This window comes from Ictalurus furcatus, chromosome 21 (genome assembly GCF_023375685.1).
Source record: "Ictalurus furcatus strain D&B chromosome 21, Billie_1.0, whole genome shotgun sequence".
Classification (NCBI taxonomy): domain Eukaryota; kingdom Metazoa; phylum Chordata; class Actinopteri; order Siluriformes; family Ictaluridae; genus Ictalurus; species Ictalurus furcatus.
The window spans coordinates 19,641,453-19,659,014 of record NC_071275.1 but is presented as its reverse complement, the minus strand read 5'-3'; the positions used below and the strand labels follow the sequence as shown (position 1 = coordinate 19,659,014).

Below are 17,562 nucleotides of genomic sequence, written 5' to 3'. Positions count from 1 at the left end.
TTTTCAGGACTCGTATCGAACACGTGATCATTCCATACAACGCGCCAGCCCTGGGATCTGGGAATCTGATTGGTCAGGAGGTGTTGATCAATTCCCTAGAGCAGCAGCTCTGACAGGTTTATATCAACACGCTCATCCAAACACGTTATCGTTTCTATAGCAACAGCTCGTTCACATGAACTGATTAAAAAAACCGCGTGCAATCGCCGGTAGTGTGAAGTGTTCTGAGGGGAGGTGTTTATTCAGCACTTACGGAAGGAGTCTCCAGTGTCAGCGCTTAAAGCTCTGACTGTAGTGGAAAGTCTTACACGTTGCGGTTTCTTGGTAACGTGACTAGCTGTTGTTTTATTATTATTATTATTATTATTATTATTATTATTAACTCCAGAACTCGTTTCACGGCTGTTCCGCAACATTAAACGTAACTATAAATGGATAAAAAGCGTCACTTTTTAACGACTTGATAAAACGTCTCGTCGTCGCCAAATTCATCCAAGAGGAAAATTCGAATAATAAAGACGGCAAATAATAACGCTCCGAATCCAAACCTCGACGTACGAGCGTTTCAGCCGGGGGTTTTTATTCTTATCTGAAGCGTTTGAGAAAGACACATCCTGCCCCAAATCCATCCTGATTCCATGATGCAATACCGTGCAATGCCGTAACGCAGCAGACTTTTAACACGCTAGCGGATAAGCATCATTTGGAACGACGGTTTCCACCGGCAGTGACCTGAACACAGTGTATTACTCACTGCGAAACACACACACACACACACACACACACACACACACACACGAGCAACCGAAAGGGAACCGAATCCCATCTGTGCAAGTTTGCAGTGAAATTCCAGCGTGATTGACGGGCGCTTGATTAAAAGTTTTGCGCCCGGTAGGTGGAGAGGAGTGCCCGCTCTTGACCCCTTTCCCCTCAGAGGTCACGACCTCTCCGTAACCTCTGCAATGTGGGAGAATCTTCACCCACATACTTTACAGCCGTTCTCAGGACCCGAGCGCTCCAGAGGACGAGGAAGTGCTACGTTTAATACAGTCAAATATTATTCTTAAGATATATATATATATATATATATATATATGTATATATTGTTTCCCTGAGACTACTTAGAGAAGTGTTTCCTTTTCATACAAATGTGTGTTGTTTTGTTTCGAAACTGGAAATTGCACCTCAATTATGTCAGATGACGCATTTTTTCAACATTCTCCATTTTCTTTTTCACGTGTACTTCTCCGCGTAATAACCCACAGCTATAACAACAGTCCCGTGACTGGCAGAGCCGCTGGATGTTTATAAAGATGGAAACGATGTCGGGGTCAACGACGAATTAATCCTTAAATCGGCACGAAGACCTCCACAGGCTAATTCCCACACACAGCGTTATGCGTTTTATTAACGCGCACGAATCTGTACTTCGCACCCCGTGACTCGTTAATTCAGCAACAGCAGGACGTTTACCTTATATTCGTCCGGAGCGACTTAAAACTGAGGGTTAAATGAAACGTTCACAAACGTTCCCTCCACGTCAAACGCAATCGATCACCCGGGACCACGTTCTAGATCTAGCCGACAAGTAAGGAAGACCTACAGTATATCCGCCGTGCTAGCTTAGCATGCAGACGTAAATGTTCACATGTGCATCTCGTTCAGCTTCCAGTAAACAGCAGGTTGCAGAATGTAAACCGTATTACCTTTGACTCAATAATACAATTCATATACAACTCTGCCTTTAAACATTAGGCCACGCCTCCTACCGGAGTTCGATATCTCCAGAGGAACAGGGGAATACAGTAGGGGTGTAGAGGAATACTCGTCTGTCTTTTGTTTGAATAATTAACAAAGGCGTGTTAAAGACAGAACGAGGATAACGGGACGAGAACGTGAATGTCATGCGCGTGATTAATGAGGTGTTTTTCACCAGCGAGCTCTAACGCTGAAAGCAGATGGACCAGCGCGGCTCCATAAGTGACGGACGTCCACAGGGAGGACCGATTTCCGTCTCGCTCGCCACTGCCGGGTCCTGACGGACCGTGGAGCCCAAATCCAGACGAGGCGGTCGGTTCTGCTGCTTTTCCTCAAGCCATTGGTGGTGGAGGTGGAAGATCATCTCAAGCACCTTCGGTTTCTGCCTCCGGACCAACTAGAGTACGTCAAAGGGGAAAGGAAAGGAAAAGAGAGGAATGGAACTGAAGGCAAAGGAAAGAGGAGGAAAGAAAAAGGAAGCGACAGTGAAGTTCATTTCAGCCAGGTGTTCACCATAACATCCTTCTCGTAGCGTCCGGATGTAGATGTGTACAAACGCTCCATAAATCCTGGCAGAACTCCCCATCTGGTTCTTCACACACACACACACACACACTTGCGAATGACAAATGCAGGCCACCCAAGTGCCTTCAGCTCGGTTGAGAGCTTCAAGCTCAGATGCGTTCACTCAATGCGGTGCTGCTTCATCTTCTGAGGAGCTTCCCTGTCCCGCTGAGAACATCTTCAAAACACATCAAAGCCCGTGTGAACCTCAGACCTGCGCTCTTTTCTCCCGCATCGCGCAAGAATCCTGCTCTCGAACCTCTGTTCCGTGCCTAGTTCCTTCCTTTCTGACTACGATTATACCTCGTTTACTTCTTCACCGATTCAGGAGAGAGTAACACAGGGCCTGTAATGAACATTCTGACCCATTCTGCAGGTGAAATACACTATATGGCCAAAAGTATGTGGACGCCTGACCACCTATGTGGTTCTTCCCCAAACAAAGTCGGAAGCGTTACAAATTCCCTTCGCTGGAACTAAGCGGTACAAACCTGTTCCGGCATGACGACGCCCCTGTGCACGAAGCGAGATCTATGAAGACACGGTGTGTTAAGGTTGGACTGGAAGATCTCGAGTGTCCTGCACGGAACCTTGACCTCAACCCCACCGAACACCTTTGGGAAGACCTGGAACCGGAACCTCCTCACCCAACATCAGTACCTGACCTCACTAATGCTCTTGTAGCTGAATGAACACAAATCCCCACAGCCACGCCCCAAAATCTACTGGAAATCCTTCTCAGAAGAGTGGAGCGCATTATACCGTAACAGCAAAGGGGAAATACATCTCGAATGGGATGTTCAACACGTAGCGTATGCCATTTCCAGGGTACACACTTACTAAGGAACTCTCACTCTGGCACGCAGCAAATCGTTTCGGAGGCTAGTCCTACGTGTGTACGTGTTGACGGGACAATGAGGCATTGTATCCAATTCGGTATGTTAGTGCTAAACCGTAATCCGGAAAACACACACACACACTCACACACACACACACACACACACACCCTCTATACTGGTCATAACTGGAATCCTGCCATCTAACAAAAATGCCTCCCCACTGACTGAGTGATTAAGTGTTTACGTTATTAACAAAAAGAAAACCAGAAGCTAGACCGAGACATGGATAATCCATTCCCCATAAAACCACATCCTACAGCAGGACTGATTTACCCCCCCACCCCCCACCCACCCACCCACTCACCCCCACCCCCCACCACTCCATTCATTATGCTCTGTATTACAAACCAATTCCATTCATAACACACATGCAAGCTCAGGACATCATCCTGCGAGAAATTATTATTTAACCACGAAAGCAAAACGTGTGGAATCATCATCGAGTCTTCGATATGGTGACGTTTTCTACAAGGAGACACTTAGTGAAGGAGTGTCCAGTATCAGTGCTTTATAACGGCCAAAGGGAAACTTTAGAACGTGAGCGATAACGGGAACAAACTTGTTTCGTGGACATTCCACAACATTTAAAAGTAACCATAAAGAGATAAAAATTCATGAATAATTGTAAGTATTGGCAGATTGCTGTGGTAGAAGAACATTAAAAAAAAAAAAAAAAACTTCTTGCTGTTATTGGCATATCGGTTCTAACCAATAGAAGGGGACTAGATCAGTCTAAGGGAAAGATATCTGCGAGTGAGTCTGGTAATCGCATATCAATACCACGCTTCCTACTCAGAACCCCACCGCTCTGAGGATACAAAGAGCCACATCTGCCAACAACGAAAGAAAGGTAGCAGGCCATGAAAGCTCTCCATTAGCATCCGCCCACGGTCAACTGCATTTGCATCATCATGGCTGAACTATCTACTTGGATTTCCCCCCATACCTAGTGAAAACCCACGGGCCGTCCCATCTGAGGACAAACTTTCAGACCGGGTGCTTTCACAGCAGCTCTGAAACGTAACAGGATACACTCGCCGCTTCACATAAACCCCGAGTCATTCGAGCAGGAGATTGATCTGCTCCCTCAGTGCGCTAATGTATCCTCCTGCTCAGGACACACACTGAACTCTTTGTGCTCGGACGACTGATAATCGCTTAAACATTACCAAAACTGTAATATCGAGACGTACGTTAGGACACCGATTGCGAGACAGGTGAAAGAGAGGATCCGATTTTCTCTCCCTCGCTCCGGATCTCTCTCCAAGTTGACTCAGTGAGCTCCCTGCATACAAAACTGGCCACTCCAATCCTCTTCCAGGTTCCTGTCATCCCAGTCCGTTTACGGTTAACCCCTGTGAGGGTGTTCCTGACAGTTTGTTCCTTACAAACTCAGCTCAGAGCAAGTGTGTACGGTCGCACACGTCATATAGCGTATTCGTGCCTCGTACTTTCAGCGTGCGAATCTGAATCAATCTAATCGCTTGAGCGTTAGCAGGAACGAGCGTGGCGAGATCTAGAGGAGGATCCACTCAGTCATCTCTTTAGGATTTCTCAAAAAAAAAAAAAAAATAAGGGATTCCCAAACTGGACCACAGAAAACCAGAGAACCTTTGATTTTTGCTCTGAAAACCAATAACAACAAGTAGTTTGTTCATCTTCACAGTGGATCCGGAGTGTATCCTGGGAACCCTGGGCGGGAGGAGGCAATACACCCTGGGTGGGACACCAGTCCATCACGCACACACTCGTTCAGACCTAGGGACGATATAACGTGAGCAATCCAGCTACCAGGATGTTTTTGAGACGTGGGAGGAAACCGGAGAAACTGGAGGAAACCCACGCAGACACAGGGAGAACATACGAAACTCCACATAGACAGTGACCCGAGCTCAGGAACCCGAACCGATCTCCAATCACAAAAATTCTCTGCTCTCATGGATATCAAACAATTGCAAACAACACACAGGTTTATCCGAAAAAAAATGATATATTTTTTGTTAAATATAACGATTATTGGCACCCCTATGAATTCATATGAGAAAAATATATTTGAAGTATATTCCCATTGATATTCAAAAACTTTTTAGTACACCTGGGTGACTTGGAACAGGAAATTGTTCAACCATGACTTCCTGTTTCACAGGGGTATAAATATGAGGTTACACACAGGCCAAATTCCCTTAGTCGTTCATAACAATGGGTAAGAGCGAGGAATATAGCTGTGATGTGCGGCAAAAGGTTGTTGAGCTTCACAGAATGGGGCGTGTCTATAAGAAAATAGCACAAGCATTGAAAATGCCCATTTCCACCATCAGGGCGATAATTAAGAAGTTCCAGTCAACTGGAAATGTTATGAATGGACCTGGAATTGGACGCGTGTCTATATCGTCTCAACGCACTGTGAAGAGGATGGTTCGAGTGGATGAAAAAATCTCCAAGGATCACAGCTGGAGAATTGCAGAAGTTAATTGCGTCTTGGGGTCAGAAAGTCTCCAAAACTACAATCCGAAGTCACATACATCACCACACGGTGTTTGGAAGGGCACTATATAGATATATATATCCTTTGCTATTTAGTCACAAATTGGCTCTGAGAGAACTAATGACTCGTTAACAAAATACACCAATGATCTTGTGAAGTAAAAAAAAACAAACAAACAAGTATTAAATCAAGAACTTGAGAGTTAGGAACCAACAGTGACTCTCTGGGAAAGTTCAGAGCTACTGCCCCTCATTTTACATTCTGTAACAGGACACAATGGGAATCTCTCATGTCCCGATGTCAGCCAACGGCATGTCTTTGTGCCGAGCCGCTGCTGACCCACATCTCCAACCCGTTCTCTAATCCGTACGGCTTTCCGTTCTCATCATCCTGGCACCTAAAGAGCTCAAATCACTCACTTCCTCTGGAGTAACGAGCATCCGTTGCCGCAAACTGCTTTGCGTTAGTCAGAGTTCCAGCCTGTTCATCCAGCCAGTTCAGAGGTAAATGTCGAACCTGTTTACTTATTAAACAGCTACACACCGGTTTGTTTTTTGTAGTTTTTAAACCCTCAAACCAGAGCCTCAAACCCTCGGGGTGAGATCAGTGGACCATCACACCCTTTATCAGAACTGGCAGGTAGTTAGCATAGGTATAATTAGCATACCTGTAATACAAAATGCTTTCGAGGTGAAGGTACGTTAATGCAGTCACGGGGCTGAGAGAGGCGTTTAAAGGTCGTGTAGGTCAGCTGGTCAATCAGCTTTGAGTGCTCGATGAGTGAAGATGGAGGAACATCCAAGAACTGGAAAAGAAGACGGACTATTTCCACAAATTGAATCTATCTATGGTTCAATTCTGACCGGGAAAAGCCTCAAATGTAAACCTCAAATGGTCCAAGATACCAGGAATCTTCCAGATCTCCTTGTATCCAAGTGTAATGCAGGAGTAAATTATGCATCTCTTCCTGTAAACAGGCCACTCCGGACAAGTTCCTCAGGGTCGTGATTTGTGAACATTTCACGGTTAGGACCTGCAGGTACGACATTCCATTCTCTGCTGTTCGGAAAATCAGTCCTGACCTTTTTTTTAATTATTATTATTATTATTATTTTATCCCTCATAAAATTCCAAACTGTTTTGTTGGGTTTTGGATTTCGAGCAGATTAAAATGATCAGCATGGATTAGCACGGAAAGAACGATTCCACCAGATTAAAACCCTGGCCAGTGAGCTGCTCCTGGGGAAGCAGGCTTTGGCTAACAATCCAATAAAACCCTCCTTTTTCTTTCATCCTTTTTCTGTTTTAATCAGCATCACAAGCCGCAGTATGAAAAGCTGTAATCTGCAGGGACGGATGGGGAAATCTATTGTCATTTCAAAATGGGTTTTTTACCCCCTGAGGCAGCCTGAGAACGGAGCGAGCCTCATGATCAGCTGTCAAATGTTTTGATAGGAATTAAGGTTTAACCTTTTAAGTGGCCTTAACAAAAAAAAAAAAAAAAAATTTTTAAAAAAAGCTCGATTTTGAGTTTATGGTAAATGTATAAAACAGACACGGGAGCTCCGAGGTCATGCGTGTCGTATCGTAACAGTATACGACTTCGTGCCGTCTCCGCCCCCCTCCAGGTTAAACACTGTAAATGTCCACATTTTCTTCCTTCCCTTTAACACAACAGATCCAGGATCTCAAACCAAAGCTTTACAAGAGAGCACTCCCGAAGCTTGTCTCAGATCAGCTTAAGAGGCCGGATTTAATGATTAGCCCAGTCTAAACATGAGGGGAAAGGGTCAGAACCCCCCAGAGGGCCGCTGGCGACTGGGCTCGGCGCTAGCTGCGCGAGTGTACGTGTGTATGTGCTGATCCTCTTCTGAAAGCCATAACCGATTCTTCACCCTGCCTCACCTGACATCTTACAACACCGTGAAGTGACTGCGGATCAGTCGCAACGTTGTTGAGTCGTACGAACTTTATAACGCTGCTCAGATTTTACACACCCTATGCGCTTAAAGGAAATGATCCACCCTTTTATCCAACGTTAGCCAGAAGAACTTCTCGAACTGAACAGAACTGTTCTAACAAGGACCGGATTTCCGACTTTTTCCACTTACAAGTGTTAATCCTACTTGTAATCATCAGATTAATCCCTGCAAATTGGAACTGATTTACCAATATGGCTTCCCATATCCCACAGCTTATAAAATAGCACTTGATCCAGCACACCCTATTGTTTTTGTACCGGAACCGAATCTGAACGGTTTGCAGCTACGTATGAGATTTGAATATCGATGTAGACGATTTAGGTATTAAATCCTCGCTGCGCGCACTTACGACCCAGACGTCGTAGTTTTGATGTCACAAAGGATAATCGAAAAAGAAACGAAGACCCGTTAGGCCAACTGGAAGTTGACGTTTCGCTCTCAGGGAACCAGTAAGAGCTCGTTTCGAAATATAAGCCCGCTTAACAAGCCAAAGAACCCTTGAAGAGCCTTTTTAAATGAAAGCGTACACGTCGCATACTCGCTATTCGTATACACTCGGATGCTGGAATAAGGATAACACAAAAGCTTGGAAAGTTGTATCTTTTTGGATTTCCACACAGATCTGACATCTGATCCATCATTCCAGACTAAATGAGACGCCGTACGCTACACAGCTGTCTTTGATTTAGGTCCCCTGCTCAGGACCTTCAACCCTCCCACCACCACCACCCCAAACTACCCTACCCCAGGGATGGATTTTGACGAGCTACAACACAAGGGGAAGGAAGTCACAAAACTCAAAGAACAATTAAGGTGTTCCTGATTAACTCTCAGAGCGGGGCGTCTCTGCTGGACCGGGAAGCCGGGCGTCCCTCACGTGAAGGGGTCGTGCCTCCTGAACCCCCTGACAGAGCGAGCCAATCGATTTGGGAAGCGGTTTCATCTGCTCGGTCCGGCCCGCCTCGTCTTACAGGACGGAGGATATCAGCATAACGTCCCTCTCTCAGGAGGGAGACATTGAAGGAAAAAAAAAACGGACACTAAAATGACAAGAAAAAATATATATATATATCTCTGTCCAGAACCACTGCGAGCAGAAAGAAAGTGCTGCAGCTAATCAGTCAGCCGTCAGAGGCGTTGCCAAGACACTACCGTTTTAGAAAGTAAAATAAGCAGCCGTGATTAAACTGTGGTTAGTCAGAAATTACAGCTCATCAGAATGGCAATAACCTTCTGTGATTAATTGCGCGTTAATTAGCTTTCAAGTAGGTTTAGAAGAAGAAAAAAAACAGCACGATGAGCTGCAGGTGCTGTCCGTTGATGAAGTTTGCAGTCGCTCGCCAAAAATCAATCTGACGCCAGCTAAAAATACGCTTCTGTAGATCTGCAGCTGGCAGAAGATCACCGAATCCTGCTGCAGGAACAGACAGGTAATCAACATACCAGCTTCCGGCTCTTTAACTACAAAATGGAGACCCACCCGAAAGCATTGGACCCCCGAGTCCAAAGAGTTTTCGGGATTTGGCTAATCATAGATCGTACAACGGGTCACGCGTTCATATCATATTATATATTGCAGATATAACCAGAGTTGAGTCAGAATCAGGTGAGATGAATACTTTTGGTTCATTTGCTGTTTGGTTTGCTTTGTTTTCACACTGAGCATAAGTAAACAGACCAAAAAGATGTGTATATATAAAAAGATATAAAAGATATTTTAAAAAAAGAAAAAAGAAAAAAGAAACCGACAAACAAACCTTTTGCTAAGCGTGTACCGAGCACAGAGAACATGGAGCTAGCGATAAATAAGTTATTGGATAATTATATAAATAACCAGTTTATTAAAAATCCTGTGTTTATTTTCTCTTTTTATTCGTCAGCCCAAATCTCCAGAACACATGGCATTCCTGCAGCACTTCAGCTCTGTCAGCTCAGGTTGTGCATCGGAGCTCAGCCTGCAACCCGAAATGCCGCAACCCGAAACGCCGCCGCAACCCGAAACGCCGCCGCAACCCGAAACGCTGCAACCCGAAACGCCGCAACCCGAAACGCCGCAACCCGAAACGCCGCCGCAACCCGAAATGCTGCAAAATGAAACGCCGCAACCCGAAACGCCGCCGCAACCCGAAACGCCGCCGCAACCCGAAACGCTGCAACCCGAAACGCCGCAACCCGAAACGCCGCCGCAACCCGAAGCGCACAGCATGTTTGATTCACTTTCTGCAGTCTGGTCGATTCAGAATCAAATCACTTTCTCTCATTTGGAAACGGACCAAAAGGCGCTCTCGGACCCGAGCGTGATTCCCGTGTTCCCACTTCCCTAAAGAACTGTACAGAGGAGCAGAACACACCAGGGATCCGTTCGAACGCAGGAGAAAACCCTGAGCATGTGAAAGAAAGTTTCTGCATCCTAACTCACGTAAACACCGTTACATGCTCGGACACGGTCGAGCTGGTCCTAGATCAACCCTGCCCTCCCTGAGATGCTTATTCAACGAGTTCCTATTTCCCTTCTCTGCTTCGGAGAGCACAAACTCAGGTGTGTATCGATCAGCAGGAGGGAGAGAAAAAATCTGCCACGGGGGAAAATGAGTCGAGTTTGCAGGAACAGCCTCTGAACGGAAACGAGCAGCACCATATGCACTCGGTGGTGCGTTAAATCCGTCTTGATTAACGCTGATAAAGAAAAAAAAAGGACCTCGATAATGAACTGCGCCGGCCCACACAATTAACTCGACTGTGAGGAAGGGCTGGAGATCAGGCGAACAGACTTCTCCCTCGGCTGCGCAGGCTAATCACAGGGCTGATCAACTCCAGCATGGACCCGGAGCTTTGTGATTCGCTTCACTGCCCTAGACAATTTAGAGTCTAGAAAATACCTTCAGTTCCCCGGAGACAGGCCGGCCTAATCAAGGGAAAAGATTCATAGAGACAGGGTTTTTATGGATCTTCGCATGGTGCTGACCTGGCGTAACGACAATAACGACAAACAGAAGTGCACGGGTGTGAAAATTTTAGGAAATTTTGCCCTTAAAAAGGAGAAAACATCCGAGGATGAATCCACGCAAGCAGCCCGGGTAAGTTTTCTGCTCTTTGTCAAAGTTGGGTTCAGATGTTGTTGGTGGTTTCCCTTCGTTTGTGTTTTTAATTACGCCGACACAGCGTGCAAGTAGAAGCAGCTGGTCGGGAAGAGCGCGTGCCAAGCTGTTGAACTGCGCGATTCAGATCTGCTTACTCTCACCCGCACGACGTCGTCCACCGTACTCCCAAACGTTCCTCGCAAAGCGAGTCTCCGACGTGGAGAAAATCAAAAGCTCAGTCACGACCCTGATCAAAATCCCCCCCCCCCACCCCCCAAAAAAAAGGTCTACCAGGAGGTTCTTTTCCTCAAAAACACGAAGAGACAGAACCGCAAGCCGAGCGCACGAGAAGCGGGAACGGATTACTGGAGCGATAGAAGGAAGAACAACATCGATCGCTTACCTTTAAAGGAGAGGTAGACCCGAGGCGCGGAGAGAGCGTCGCTGGCCGAGATCGGAACCGGCAGAACAAGCAGAACAAGGAGAATCCGGAACAACCGGAACCTGTCTGAAAGCATCGTGCACCGGTTTCAGCTCCAGAAGCTTCCGGGAATACTGGGGGGGGGAACAAAAAACACCCAAGATGTAAGAACAGTGATATGATTCCAACCAAACCCATGCAAGTCGTGAGTTTCTCCTAACTTGCAATCCTAGGACCATGCTACAGTATTGCACACACACACACACACACACACACACACACACACACTCTTTCATTTTCATCTAATGGATATGCGGGACATCAAATTGGAGCTGAAAACATGGCCGTTTGCGTCCAACTCAAATACGGGACATGTGGAGCAAGACTTTAAACCAAAACAGAAGACACGCTGTCACAACCCTCAGCCGAAGTCGTTAAACCGCTGGAACAGCTGCTGAAAGGACAGAATCCTTCCATGTCTCCAGAAACTTAACTGTTTTGGAGCGACTTCTGAGCTTTTTCGACCCTTCACTATATACTCTGCTTTTTTTCCCCCCTCGAGTTTCTCTCTAAATCAATCAATGTCCTGCTCTTGCAAAAAATAAAGTCTCTTCAAAATAACATGGATTTATATATAATAAAAAAACAACAACTTTACTGTAATAAGTGCAAAGCTGAATCGCAGTTTTGTCCTCTCTGAATGTTTTCTTGGGACCCGATCAAATGTAGGTACCTGACAATAATAATCTGCAATAAATCCATCTTATGTGGGGAAAAAAATATATAAAAATCTATACTTTTTCATTCCCTCTGACAGAAACTGCTATCGAGTTACGAGGAGTTTAATGACAGAATGCTCTAGAGAGGGTTTTATTATTATTATTATTACTATTATTATTATTATTGAGGATCTATGAATATAAATGAATTAGGTAAGGCAGGAAAATAATTATAATATTGTAAATATTGATCCGCATAATTTAAGGTTAATAATCAACTTTTTTTTTTTTTAACGAACTTCCGTGCTACAAAATACAAAATAAAAGATTAAGCTTTCATATAGTAAATAAAAATGATTAAATATAAACTTGCAAACAGCAGCACATATATACCCACTGGACACTTTATTAGGAACATTCATGTCAGCCAATCACGAAGCAGTAGCGCAATGCAAATCAAGAGCTTCGGCTAATGTAACGTTCACATCAAACGTCACGTGGTCCTCTACCAATCTTTAACCGTGCCCTCTGTAGCCTCAGATTCCTGTTCTTGGCTGACAGGAGTGGAACCCGATGTGGGTTTCCACTTCAAGATTGGACGTGCTGTGTGGTTTCTAAAATACTCAAACCAGCCCAACTGGAACCAGTAACATTTCTAACCCTGTTCTGGTGTTTGCTCTGAACATCAACTGACCTAAAATCTCCACGATTTTATGCTACATACATGGCTGACTGCACAAATAAGCACATGTACAGCTGTTCCTATTAAAGCGGCCACCAAAAGTGCAGCGCGTTACAGAGTCAGTCACATTGATATGAGTTTGTCTCATGACCATCGTTAAAAAAAAAAAAAAAAAAAAAAGGTTTCGTCTCAGCACACAGGTTTAAAAACCAGTCACGTATAGAGCTGAGTTTTTGTCATTGTCTACCTGATGGACATCAACACGCAAATCAGCTAGCGTAGTGAGTTTATTAGCATTTTGCAGAAATGCTAACTGTTTCTTTCTGGACCTGCATGAGGATAATCTCACAAGAGCTGCTGCTGTGATTGTAAAGACTGTCCTGTGTTCATCCCAGGACTCGTATTCCCAATCTGCTCGCATCCTGTAAACACAGTCGGCGCTTCGTTTCGGATTCAAGTTTCCCGGTGTAGCCAGGTTTTTTCCCCTCTCACAAAGACCTGGCAACCCTAGCGCAATTCCCCAAAGCCACTACCTGTCAGCATGGCGAGCATCTTCAGTCGAATGGAGTCCAAAACAGTGTCCTGGCAGAGCGAACGAGCGAGCAAGAGCAGAGTGGAAGCAGCTGTTCAAACCTCAACTATTTGCGAGCAATTTGTTAAGTGTTGCAGTGTTTATCCCAATGCACAGCCACCTTCTTCACGCAAGCAAGAGAAAACTAAACAACAATTATACACCATCGCCACAACAGAGAGAGAGAGAGAGAGAGAGAGTAAAGAAACCCGGAGTCTGTCAGTTTAACACCTGAGATTTCAGATGTTTATAGTATGCTACAGACTGTTATAGACACTTACAGACTGCTCCAGATATAGATATAGACTGATAGACAGTTACAGGTTCTTACAGCCTGTTACAGACAATTATAGACATTTACAGACAGTTATAGAGTTCTAGACAATTATATATCGTTATAGACTGCTACAAACTTTTATAGACATGTATTGACCTCTACAGATTTAGTTATAGACTATTATAGAGTGTATAGACTGATATAGGCAGCTACAGACTGTTACAGATGGTTATAAATTGTCATAAACAGTTAAAGCCTGCTACAGACTGTTATAGGCTGTTGTAAACCCATATAGACTGTTACAGAGTAGTATAGATCTTTACAGAGTGTTACAGACTGTTATAGAGTGTTACATACTGTTATAGAGTGTTATAGAGTGTTACAGACTGTTAGAGTGTTACATACTGTTACAGAGTGTTATAGAGTGTTGTAGAGTGTTAGAGTGTTATAGAGTGTCACAGAGTGTTACAGACTGTTATAGACTGTTATAGAGTGTTATAGAGTGTTATAGAGTGTTACAGACTGTTATAGAGTGTTATAGAGTGCTACAGATTGTTAGAGTGTTACAGAGTGTTACAGATTGTTAGAGGGTTACAGAGTGTTACAGACTGTTATAGACTGTTATAGAGTGTTAGTGTTACAGACTGTTATAGAGTGTTACAGAGTGTTACAGAGTGTTACAGACTGTTATAGACTGTTATAGAGGGTTAGAGTGTTACAGAGTATTATAGAGTGTTATAGACTGTTATAGAGTGTTAGACTGTTACAGACTGTTATAGAGTGTTATAGAGTGTTATAGACTGTTACAGAGTGTTACAGACTGTTATAGACTGTTATAGAGGGTTAGAGTGTTACAGACTGTTATAGAGTGTTATAGACTGTTATAGACTGTTATAGAGTGTTATAGACTGTTACAGAGTGTTACAGAGTGTTATAGAGTGTTAGAGTGTTATAGACTGTTATAGACTGTTATAGAGTGTTATAGACTGTTACAGAGTGTTACAGAGTGTTATAGAGTGTTAGAGTGTTACAGACTGTTATAGCATGTTATAGAGTGTTATAGACTGTTACAGAGTGTTACAGAGTGTTATAGACTGTTATAGAGGGTTAGAGTGTTATAGAGTGTTAGAGAGTGCTACAGACTGTTACAGAGTGTTATAGAGTGTTATAGACTGTTATAGAGTGTTACAGAGTGTTATAGACTGTTATAGAGTGTTATAGACTGTTGCAGACTGTTACAGAGTGTTATAGAGTGTTATAGACTGTTATAGAGTGTTACAGAGTGTTATAGACTGTTATAGAGGGTTATAGACTGTTGCAGACTGTTACAGAGTGTTATAGACTGTTACAGACTGTTACAGAGTGTTATAGTGTGTTATAGACTGTTATAGACTGTTACAAAGTGTTACAGAGTGTTACAGACTGTTATAGAGGGTTAGAGTGTTATAGAGTGTTATAGACTGTTATAGAGGGTTAGAGTGTTATAGAGTGTTATAGACTGTTATAGAGTGTTATAGACTGTTACAGAGTGTTACAGAGTGTTGTAGACTGTTACAGAGTGTTACAGAGTGTTATAGACTGTTATAGAGTAAAATATGTGATATTTGAAGATCAGAAGGTAAACACGGCTTTAAAGACGGCTGTAAAGATCCACAGTGCGAATGTTAAAGCTCACAGACTCGGTGGGTGATGAGTGTCAGGCTTTAAACTGAATTACACACCAGCACTTACAACATCCACTAATCCTGTACACTAAATACACTCTGACCAGGTTGCCATATACACCAAAAACCAACCGAAACACAAATGAACCACACAGTAACACTGTCAGAGTTTTAAATCAACACTGAGGTTTCCTGAGTTATTGATTCACGGCTTCTCTCATATCAGAGGATTCATTCGTGCTGATTATGAGCGGGACAGAGGGGTTCAGGGACGGGAAGAGGTCCGAGCAGCAAAGTCAAGGGCTTGGAGGTTATTATTTTTATTTTATTTATTTATTTTTCAGATGTCTTTACATAGGTGAACACTTTTTTACTGTTATTTTTAAATATATATATATATATAAAATCAGTACTAATTGTTATCATTATAAACCGAATTCACTTACCCAGTTTAATTTGTTGTGTTGAATTTAAGGCTCATTAAATAACGTCAAACTTAACTGAAATAAAACTGCATTCAAATTAGAAACAAAGGTGCTGCTAATATGGAACGGTACAAAATGTTAGCACGGTGTAACTGCAATACAAAGCTCAAACCGGGTCAATAAAAAATATTAATAGTGTTATTTAAACTTGAAAAGTGGATTGTGCTCATAAAATAAATCTGTACTGCTGTCATAAGGATTATTATTTTATTTTATTTGCACCCGAAAAGGGCCCTGGCTGCTTCTTTTGCAAAATAAATAAATAAATGCATGCACACATATATAGAAAATTGAGAGCCCCCTCTGAATCAAGGTTTCGGGTATCACGCGCGCGCAATATTATATATTATTACCTATATTTACAGACCATATACACATATGCAAAAAAAAATAAATAATAACAATAATTAATAAGCAGATCAAATAAAATACAGTTTAAACTTTCCAACACAAATACTTTTTTTTTTTTTAAATAAACTTTCTAATAAACAGATAAACAAGATGAAGTCCAGCTTTACGCACAGAGCTCGCGCGCGCGGACCTGGAGCCTGTTATTCTGCTTCCTGTCAAGTGCATGATGTGTTTCTGTTAAAGAGCGACTTTTCTCTCTAATTAAGACTAATATCAGTAATGAATGATCAATCTGCCGTGTTAACGCCTTTCTTATAAACTTGCAACTCACTTTTGTTTATTTTTTTTTCACAACGCAGACACTAAACATGAGGAAAGGAAAGAATCCTAGAAATCCGAATTGTTCTTAAATGGAGCAGAGAAAGCGTGGAGAGATCCAGAAAACGCCGTGAGATCTTACCTGACAGGTCTGGAGTAGAAATCCTCACTCCTCTTAGGAATAATAATAATAATAATAATAATAATAATAATAATAATAATAAAACAAAAAAAAACACGCCAATCCGGGCGCACAATCCACAGCGCGGTGTGTGTGTGTGTGTGTGTGTGTGTGTGGATCTCTCTCGGTGTTTATAGTCCTGATGTTCCTGACACACTGAGCTGGAAAGCTCCTCAGGAGCAGGTTGATCCAGATCCGGGGCAGAATGAGAAGGAAAGCGCGCAGTGGAGCTCTCCGGAGTCTCGCCTCTCTCTGACTGCTGCAGGAAGCGCCTCGGCAGGTGGATGCCGTCCCCGGATTTGCATATAACACGCCCATAAGGCGGGGTTTCGCGATTGCGCCACGCCCACTCCTGCTGGTACGCAGGTGGGAGGGCTAGGAGTGATTACTGAAGCAAACTTCACTCACAAATGTGATTGGAAAGGTAACGAGAGAGAGAGAGAGAACAGAAAATAAGAAATAAATAAATTTAAAAAAAAGTGTTTATATCGTATCACAAACACAACATAATAAACAAAAAAATAATAACATAAAAATAGCGTGTTAATCTTTATTCATTGTGCTCTTAGTACAGAAACACTGACAGTTCTAATGTCATTTAATTTAACGACATAGGATTCCAATAATAACATTATTTATTCATTCATTCATTTGTTTATTTGTTTGTTTGCTTGGTTTGTCCTGGTACATTTTTTTAAATTTCAGAACATGCAACTTGGCTAATAATAATAATAATAATAATAATAATAATAATAATAATAATAATAATAATCCTCATCATCATCATTTTATTATCAGCTCAAAATGCTGAATTGAAATGACAAGTGAGTGTTGGTATAATTTAATTTCATGACAATATTCAAATAGAACATTATTTATTTGTTTATTCGTAGTACATTTTAAGAATATTAGGGCAGCTTTCAGAACTTATCTAATCATCTAATTATCTAATCATCATCATTTTATCACCAGATGAAAGTGCTTTATCAGTAAAATAAGAATAGACAATGGCTTGAAGGTGATTTAAAGACATATCAAATATATTAATTCACAGAAAACAAAATATATTCCTATTATGATATCCAGAAATATACAGATAAAGAGATATATAAATAGCAGAAAAGA

The 17,562-nt window shown here is 42.7% G+C and overlaps 1 protein-coding gene across 2 annotated transcripts in view; it reads right to left on the bottom strand.

The window, feature by feature from the left end:
- Positions 1–17,111, bottom strand: part of sema3fb (sema domain, immunoglobulin domain (Ig), short basic domain, secreted, (semaphorin) 3Fb) — a 67,483-nt gene extending 50,372 nt beyond the window's left edge. Inside the window, exons 1-2 of one of the 2 annotated variants that reach the window (XM_053652650.1) lie at positions 16,399–17,111; positions 11,172–11,323 (exon numbers count right to left, since the gene is read on the bottom strand). In XM_053652650.1, the coding sequence (XP_053508625.1) occupies positions 11,172–11,286 (115 nt within the window). In that variant the 5' untranslated portion in view covers positions 11,287–11,323; positions 16,399–17,111. The remainder of the gene's footprint in view (positions 1–11,171; positions 11,324–16,398) is intronic. The other variant, XM_053652651.1, reaches the window with a different exon arrangement.
- Between the last annotated feature and the right edge of the window lie 451 nt (positions 17,112–17,562).